Here is a 9,756-nt window from a genome sequence, read left to right as displayed (position 1 = left end):
TAATAAGTCGTGGCCACAAGATGGCTAACTCGTGGCCACGAGATACTATGTCGTGGCCACGAGTTACTAAGTCGTGGCTACGAGATATCTAAATCGTGGCTACGAGATACAATGTCGTGGGCACGAGTTACTAAGTCGTGGCCACGATTTACTAAGTCGTGGCCACGAGTTTCTTAGTAGTGGACACGATATAGCTAACATTTGTTTTTACCAAAAGTATAGTTCAATTTTTAATTCCTACACAAGCATTTTGAAAATTTTTGATCTACAACAGGGGCCGTATTCATAAAGAATCTTAAGTTTTAAGGGAAGAAAATCCTTAAGTCCAATAATTTCCCTAAGGTAAAAATTTCCTTAGATATTTCCCTTAAATATCACCTAAGGTGTTTTCTTAGGTAAGAAAAATCTTAAGGGAAAAAAATCCTTAAGTCAAAAATTTCGTTTAAATTTCATCGGTCTTTCCGTGTTAACCGACTGCCAGAGAAAATCCAAGATGGCGGACACTGACTTTGGAAATTGAGTCAGGGAATTGATTGAAAGGATTTATTAGCGGATATGTTACGGATTTTACAGCGGTATTTCAGGAAATGGAGGTTCAACACTAGTGACATGGTTTGGGGCATATGTTCGAGGATCTTATGCTTCAAAAACATGTCGTTTTTGTTGACTTCACATGTTCAACGATTTTTCGGAATTTCCCTCGGCTAAAAATAGAAATGTCAAATTTGACAGCAGACGGTATCATGGAAGGGATCATGGACTCCAAGAAACAAAGGGCGCAGAATTTTTCCGAACAGGATTGCGTTTTGCTGGCTCATTTAATGGGAGAAACTGTTGAGAGCTTTGGTATCAGTAGATACCGAGTTCTGAAACACAAATTCAATGACAGTAAGGATTATTTTTGTATGTAAATATCAATAATAGATCTATATCAACTGGATAAAATTTCTAAAAATCATGTCTTGTTGTTTTGGCTCTGCTTAATGAATTATAACTTGTAGTCTGTCAGTATCCCGAAACAACCAATTTTCAATCACAACCTAAATTCAAACACATTCTTAATTCTGTGGCACGGATGTCATGCCTGACTAAATTGCACAAAGTCACATGTTGTATTAACTTCAAAACTTGCAGAAATGCCACACTTGATTAATTGTCAGATGTTTTCAGAAAAACAATAAGAAACTGTTTGTTTTAAGTGACACAATATAAATTGTCCAACTTTCACTATATCAATATAGTCACTTGTTTAAAATAGTGGTAAAATTTTTTCTTAGCAAGTTAATTTTTTATAAAGTATTGGCAAAAGAGTTTTACCATTTACCTCAGTCAAAGGTGTATTTAAAACATTTATTTATATGATGAATCACTAAATATTCATCAGACTTTACACAGGGGTCCTTATTAATAAAATCTTATATTGTTATCAAATTTTTTCATGTGATGATTGTAGAATAATTGTAGAATAATTGTTTTGTTAGCGATACCAGCTGGCAGATCTAGACAAGTTTCCATATTTGCTAATATTTTAAAGTGGGGAAGGTAAAATGGCTGTAAAGATTTGATGCATTTATCATTTTGCACCCCAAATAGCGTACTAAGAAGTGACACCTTTAACTGCCTTTTTAAACACATTAACAGTAGTCATACCAATGCATTGTGCTGTACATATGTTATAACATTTAGTGTAAGTTTTTTAAATTCTTGAAAAAACTGTTGAAAATTGTTGAATAGACTATTGTGAAGTTTTCTACAATTTTTAGTGGCCCTGATTTATCTTTAACAAATTTTCCATGGTGATTACCCTGCTGTTTGAATTTAGGTTAAAATATTCCTGGGAGTAACCAGATTGGGTCATATTGTTTTTATTGAATTTCTAAGAAAGATCAAGACTTGTTGAAAATGTACCAACCTGAAAATGAATAAGTGTCAATAGATGCATTAATAGCTAAAATAAATTTAAAGTATAATTTCCCCTTCCATTTATTATTGGCTAAAAACAGCTTAACTGATTGAATATTGGTTGTCCCGGGATACGTGATGATGATATGTATATGAACAATATTTGATAAATTCTAAAGTAGTGTTGATGAGCACCTTGATAAGTCCAATATAATATCAGTGGTTATACAAGCTTTTATAGTTTTTCGGTCAAGCCCAGGAGCCCAAATATCTCTAATCTATGTCAAATTTATAGGACTACACCTTGATTAATCAACAACAATAAAACTTATAATGGTGTTTTGTTTAGCTGTAACTGTAACGGTGACATACACTGGTCGGGACCATCAATCAGACACTTTGAACATTCTTCCATGTGCAAATTTCTGAATTTCAAAGCTAAAGATCTAAATATTTGACATAGTACAGTTTGGTTAACTAATGAAGAAGTTTGTTTATATCTGAGTATGATGACACTCAATTTGAGTCCTGTCGAGGAGGGTATAAAAATGGTCCACATTGCAGTACCATGTATCCGGACATATATTACATGGCGTTGATCTAATCCAGATAAAAGCTATGGTGTTAAATGTTTTTATTTTTAACACGATATACAATATTTCAGTAGCAAATACTGAAGTTTTGGATAATTTATTCAAAATTTATTGTTTACACTGCAAATGGTTATGGTCAAGTAATGCACTATTCCAAATTTTCAAAGCAAAAACAGTCTTTGAATAGACATTTAAGTATTAACATTTGCATAAATTAAAATTAATTTAATTGCAAAATTATAGAAGAAACATGCATTTATTGTTGATAAAAAGGCGGGCTGACTGATTGACAACCACTACACAAAGATGAAAACTGAATAGGGCACTTTTGGGGCTGTCTGGGTTTGATGGTTGTCAGGTTTTGATAGTCCCGGACCGTTACCCTCAATATTCAATACATGCATTAACACTTTTCATAATGTTCAATGTAAAAATTCTATTAATAAAAAGTCTGTATGTAAATCAATAAAAGTGTAAAACTAATTCTCAAAAGATAATACCGTTCTTTATTTGTTGATCTTTTCACAAACTTCAATAAAGTATAAATTTGCCTTTGAAACTGTCAATGTGTTAATTACACTAATTTTCAGTATTGAAAATATTACTTTTCACAAATAACAGAAAAATAGAAGGGTTGAAACTTTGAAGGCAAATAAAAAGTGAAAACATTTCTTAAATATAACAAAATGACAACAGGTTATATACTTATCCCATGTATGTATTTGAAATTATATACATATAACATTTATTCATATGTCACAGGAATAACAAGTGTTACAAAAAAAGAAATATGGTCTGCTATAGAGAAGGACTTCAACTCAAATGCTACCACATGTGTTCGCAGTAAACAGGATCTTTCAAAAAAATGGGAGAATCTCACTGCCAAACACAGGGCTATCTATTCAGATTATCTGAGAAAAAGAAGTCAGACAGGTACAATTTTAAAACACTTATTTTATGACTATATGCATGTATGTCTCTATGTATGGTTTACAATTATGACCAAATCATTTAATTCAGAAATTGCACAAAATATGTAATGTTTTCATGTCTCGGTTCACCTAACTAAATTCTGTATTTAAGTATTACAGTCACTAATATTATCAATATTACATAAATTTTGTGAATCAATTTATTAGTTCTATTTGTAAAGATTTTAAATATAAGAAGCCTAATTTATCTTACATATTGATAAACTTTATAACAAAGCAGTTTATGATAAATTGACTGAAAAAATAGTAGCTAAAATTTAAAAAAAAACTAGATACAATCCTTAAGACATCTAACATGTTTAAGGTGGAAGTGAAACACCAAAGTACACACTGCTGACAGAAGCAATAATGGATGTCATAGGAAAGGACAGCATCAATGTCACAGGGGTGGTTGATGAATCATTTGATTCAACCTACTTTCAACTTTCAAAGTGAGTTGTATATTTCTTTGATAAACTATACATAGCTTTGTTTCAAACTTATATAAAAAACATTCAACACTTATGTTTCAATAAAGCTAGACTATTTGATTTCTCATAAACTTCCAATTACATTTTAACTTTTCCACTAAATATTTCAATACAGCATTTTCCTTCAGGTTCAACCTAATAAATCTACATATTAACAAGTTAGTCACTTAACATGTTAATCAGCATTTTTATGATAGTTTGCATAAAATCAGCCAAAAAGTTAACATTAATGTTAAAGAAGTCCCAATATTAGTGTGAGGTTACCATTCTAACACTTGACAATTTTAAGCTTTAAAAAACAAACAACATCTATATTATTTTTAAACAGGTGTTCAGATGAGACTACAAATTCAGTTATACAGTGTAGTGTGTCACATCATTCAGATGAAAGCATCCCCAGGTGTGTATAAAAAATGAATTTGACAAAATGAGTAACATAAATGCAAATATAAGTATTAACTATTATAGTGTCTCAAAATACCATATTTGGTTACTTTGACCTGATTACCACACATTTTTAAACAAATATGTTGAGTTATATAATCATAGTACTCCAATCCTTGTGTACACTTTATTTTAAACAGGTATACAATATGCAAAATAGCTTAATTATATTGCATGATATATTTTTTCAAAGAAATTAAATATAAGTACATTTGTATTTTTTTAATTTTGACAGACATGAATCCTCAACCACAAGTAAGAGGAAAAACACAGAGACAAAATGGTAAACTTTAGCACTATAAATAAAAGATGTTAAACAAAAAGATTCTTCTAATTTGTAAGTGATTAATTAACGAAATTAATGATATTATTAAACAACATGAATAGAGATAAATCAAAACTAATAGTAACTGAAGTGGTCTTCTGTCTGTCCATTCTTTTTTATATTTAAGTGAAAATGTTGCATGATAAGATCCAAATTTCAAAAGCATTAAATTAATGTTTTTATTAGATTTTCAAGAAAGGTGATCTAAAAATGTTTTCTGTATTAAGTACAAGTTTTTTCTTCATAATTTCAGTTGCTGTCACTGTGACCCAGAACTTCTTGAGTTAAAGAAGAAGAAGCTTAGACTGCAAATTAAATACTATGAATCACTTTTTAGCAAAGAACAATAGTGCATTCTACATGTAAAGCACTGTATACAGCCCCTTATTAGATATTTGAAATTTATATGGTTAAACAATAAACTTAGATTATTAAAAACACTTCCTGAAAATTAAGATATTCATCTTGTCATAGATCTAGGTCTGCTTTAACTTTATAAGAAGAATAGTCTAACTAATGTATTATATTCTCATATAAAAAGGAAGACAATTTCTGCATAGGTTTGCACTGAGAAACATTATTTGTATGTTGATAATATGTTTGGAAAATCTTACCCAGTCAATTTGCAAGGTTGATATTGGAAGCCTAATGCAGAATATCCTTTCTGAAGAGTATTCATTTTCAATGAGGACACAAGTTTCAACAAGGCGTGGGTTCAAATCCAAGGCAAGGCAATTTTTTTCTGATACACTAGTTATACTTCAATTGTCAAATTTGTTCCAAACAAGATGATAAACTACTGTATTTTCTTGTAATTATATCCAGAATATAGTACAATTCATTAATATAAATATTAAATATAGAATATTATTGTGGAAAATTTACAAAATTGATGCTAGTCAGGGGCTGTATACATTAAGATAACAAAATGTTATACTTTTTTATTACTTATATAAAACATAGAAACATATTTATTATTTCTATATATGTTCATATGAATGGACTTTTTAATGGCTAAACTTCTGTATATATCAAGTTTTATTAGAAATATTGATTAGCTATTGCATCTCTGTATCGTAAGCCTTCTTGTGGGCCATGAAATGCTTGGTCTCCTTGATCAGTAGTAGTGGCTGGCACTTCATCCAATAACCGAATGTTCATTGATCGGCATACATTATGTAGAATTCCACAAACCGTTATTACTCTGAAAATTTAATGTAAAACACCATATAAGATTATGTTCTTACGAATATCAAATGTATGTTAAATTTAATATTCGGGAAAAAAAAGCATTTCATGTGAATCAAGATACAACATTTCTTAGCTCGGGACCTGAATGTATATCAGACTCAAATATAGTAGACTTTGACCTTGAATGTCAAATTATTTTATTTTCACTGATTATTGCTATAATTGGCTGTACTTTGCAATCAATCAATGGATTTTTTCATACTTGGACAAAACAACCTTTATAAGGAGAAATTTTTATAAGATGAAATGACCTTGACGGTCAAAGTAGGTCAATTAATTTATCTACACTGTAAAAGTATTGAATTTTGGTTAAGTTGTCATAACAGTGTTAATTATGTACTGATCTGATTCATAAGTGGACATAACAACACTTGTGTGACATAAAATATTGTGCTTTAAATGACAATGACCATCAAATAATTGAATTTTTGATATTTATCTTTTCTTTGTAATTTTTTATGGAAAAGTTTTAAGTTTTATTGAATATATATCCCAGTTTGCATATTTACAATTCCCAGTTTGCAATTACAAAACATGAGACAAATAATGACAATAAACACTCATGTGAACATTTGTGGGCAACACCATATGAATATGTTATATGTAAAGATATTTTTAACTTAGGCATATCAGTAATGACCTAATGTAATACAAAGTGAGAGAGAAAAAATCTATAACAATAACAATTTAATCTGTCGAAATGCATAATGAGTAGCTGTGTCTGCTTGATTATTATTGTTTGCTATTTAATGTATTTTTGTCAATAATCTAATTGATATGACTTCATAAAACACAGATAGTATACCACAAAGCAACAAGTATGTTTCTATAACTTTTCAATAGTACAAATTTTAGACTTACTTGCACACTTGGATTGGGTTGAGTCTAACTTCTCCATGTAAAACTCCCCATCTTCTCTTTAGTATACCTATCCCTCTTTCCACCAATGTGCGAGTCTTTTTGTGTGCTCTTTAGAAATAGAAATTCATTTTTAGTATACATTATTTCAAATGTATTTTAAGAGTTTTATATTTACACTTTAATTTAAATTATTGGAAATGGAATTAAGAGTTTACACTTGAGGTTAATGAAATTTTTTCTTTAAAAATGCTATCATTTAAAAACAGCAATGTTAAATGTATTTAATTGTATTCACTTTTAATTGTTGAAGATTTAATTTTTAAATTTCCATTTAAATATACATGCCTATTGTACATCAACTGTGCTCCAGGTTGGGGGGGCTAGATATGGGGTCAAAAGCCAGCGTTTGCAAGGATAGCCACTATCTCCTAACAAATAATTGTTTCCTGGCAAAGAGTTTCCATCTAGAAAGTTGTAGAGACCACTTTCTCTTAACATCCTGCTATCATGTGTAGCTCCAGGCCATCTAGCTACCAAATCAATTATTTTATAGTTGGCATCAAATACAATCTAAAAATAAGAAAATTGCAATATTATTTATTGCCTTATGTTTAAATTGTACTCAAGTTTAAATATTTTAAATACATGTAATAGAAAATAACCTCACATTATTTGTGTACTGATTAAAACAGACTAAGTGTCAATAAGATTTAATGAAAATTGGATCAGAAATTGAAAAAGTTATAGGTTCAATGGACAGATTGAAGGACAGACAAACAGACATATATCTTGGTTGTTGTGATAAACTATCAATGATCGCTTTAATGAAACATTCAAAATCCATTGTAATGAAATATATAGTTTGCAGTTCCAACATTATTGATTTTTAGATAATTGTGATTGTGTTATTCTAATACTGTCTTTTATTAACCAAAAGAACACAAAAATTCATTTCTTACTTGAGTATTTATAGAATGATATCCCATTCTATTAACATAGCATTCTTCTTCTCTAGATGGTGACTGAATTTGAATATGTGTCCCATCTATGACACCAATAACATTTGGGAAATTTGCAACTTCGTAAAAATCCCTTTTTACAGTTTTTATTTCCTCTATTGAAGTAGGAAACTTGATCAATCTTTTCCTTAGGTCAGATTCAAATATAGCATCAACAACTTGAGTTATAACTCTTGAAACTGTGGGTTGAGAAACTCCATGCACATCTGCATAATTAAGCTGTATAGAACCTGAAGCTAAGTATCTCAATGTTATTAAGATCTTATGCAGTGCACTCAAACTATGATTTCTTTTAGTGTTCGGTTCAATTACATGCGACAACTCTTTACTTAAAAAAAGAATCCCATTTTTGTTCAATCTATACCTCTGCAGAATTTCAAAGTCTGAAAGGTCTTCCAATATATCAGGTCTTGGATTAAAATGTCGTCTTGCCATTATCTGTAATAAAAAAAAGACTTGAATAAAAAAAGATGTAAGGGCAATCAAAGATATTTATTTAGAACTAAAAACTATTTAAATGCAATTTTTAATACAGTTTCATTACTTTCTGTTCAATTTATAAATATAAAAGACAGTGGAAAATAGTTAAAATGATTTTTGTTAAAAAGCCAATTCCAAGTGTTTAATAAACATAAGAGTCAATTTATACTAAATTATCAAACAATTACTGGAAAATAATAGTAACACTCACCTCATGTATACTTCTATGATGTTTTACATGCTTATATCAAGTAAGCATTGCTATTGAAGTTAATTGTTACTTTTGTTATTGTTATATTTGAATATCCTTAATAAAAACATTATCAGTCAGACATATTTGTCCTGATAATAGCTGTTCATGTATCCATTATAAGCTCACATGAGCATAAATTATTCATATGTTAGCTTCTTTTATGACATGATGTCTGTTGACAGTCAATGATTTATGTCAACAAAATATTTTCTCACAGAACAGATTTTAACAAAGTTCAACTGAAATCATTCTCTACAAATTTACATAAAATGTTTTTTTAAGAAGGGCACAAGTACTAAAATGGATCTATTCTAAAATTGATATAGTCTTGTTTTAATAGATTTCATGCGTGCAAGCTCTTAAACACAATTGTTATATGGCCACCACTAAGTGGAGCATTATACTTTGGTCATGGTTCAATGATTTTTGTCAGAGTTATGCCCCTTTTACTTTGAAAAAAATTTTCAGTTCCCATTCATTATCTCCCTAACGGTTGTACATATTCAACTGAAATTAAAGATATGGATATGTCATATGAATGCATTGGTCAATTTCGAATTTAAGTCATGGTTTGATGATAGCTGACAGAGTTATCCCTCTTGAACTTTGAAAAAAAAATCAGAAATTTGAAGTTTCCGTTCATTATCTCCCTAATGGTTGTACACATTCAACTCAAATTTGACATGTAGATACATCTTAGGGATAAGCAGTTCAAGTTTCAATTTTGTTGTGGTTCAATGATTTTGAACAAAGTTATCTTTCTTGAATATTGGAAAAAAAATTGAATTTGCAGTTTCAGCACTCATACCTTTGTGGAAATGTATGTAGCCATTATTTTAGCTACAAATATGCAATATGCAATTTACAAAAGGTTAACACTGAATAGTTTCAGTGCCTTGAACTTTGTATAAAAATGGTTTGTGTTAACATTGAATAGTTTTAAGGGCTTTGAACTTAAAATGAAAAAAATGAATTTGTGCAAACAAATTTGGAAATAAATATTATAACATCTGAAATTTTTTCTGCATGCGGGGACATCCATGGCACGATGACACATTTCTAGATAATGATGATGTTACCCCAAAAATTTAATGGGGTCATGTATTGAATATGACTGGTCATCTTATGAAATTTTACAGCAATAGGTTGATCAATACTCTAGTAAT

At 29.8% G+C, this 9,756-nt stretch overlaps 2 protein-coding genes across 2 annotated transcripts; one reads left to right on the top strand and one right to left on the bottom strand.

Annotated features, from left to right (window-relative positions):
- The first annotated feature begins 541 nt into the window (after positions 1-541).
- Positions 542-5,359, top strand: LOC132752161 (uncharacterized). Its single transcript, XM_060742451.1, has 6 exons — positions 542-888; positions 3,258-3,428; positions 3,792-3,918; positions 4,286-4,357; positions 4,637-4,684; positions 4,980-5,359. Exons 1-6 carry the CDS (start codon positions 624-626, stop codon positions 5,074-5,076), a joined length of 780 nt encoding a protein of 259 aa, XP_060598434.1. The 5' UTR covers positions 542-623; the 3' UTR covers positions 5,077-5,359.
- A 183-nt stretch (positions 5,360-5,542) lies between these two features.
- On the bottom strand, positions 5,543-9,356 carry LOC132752155 (putative nuclease HARBI1). The gene is made up of 4 exons (XM_060742446.1): positions 7,798-9,356; positions 7,188-7,408; positions 6,839-6,946; positions 5,543-5,930 (listed from the first exon to the last, which is right to left on the bottom strand). The coding sequence occupies exons 1-4, from the start codon at positions 8,290-8,292 to the stop codon at positions 5,768-5,770; spliced, it is 987 nt and encodes a 328-aa protein (XP_060598429.1). The 5' UTR covers positions 8,293-9,356; the 3' UTR covers positions 5,543-5,767.
- Positions 9,357-9,756: the final 400 nt, after the last annotated feature.

This window comes from Ruditapes philippinarum, unplaced genomic scaffold, assembly GCF_026571515.1.
Source record: "Ruditapes philippinarum isolate M1 unplaced genomic scaffold, ASM2657151v2 ctg95_1_1_1_1, whole genome shotgun sequence".
Classification (NCBI taxonomy): Eukaryota; Metazoa; Mollusca; class Bivalvia; order Venerida; family Veneridae; genus Ruditapes; species Ruditapes philippinarum.
This window is presented reverse-complemented; position numbering and strand designations above follow the sequence as displayed.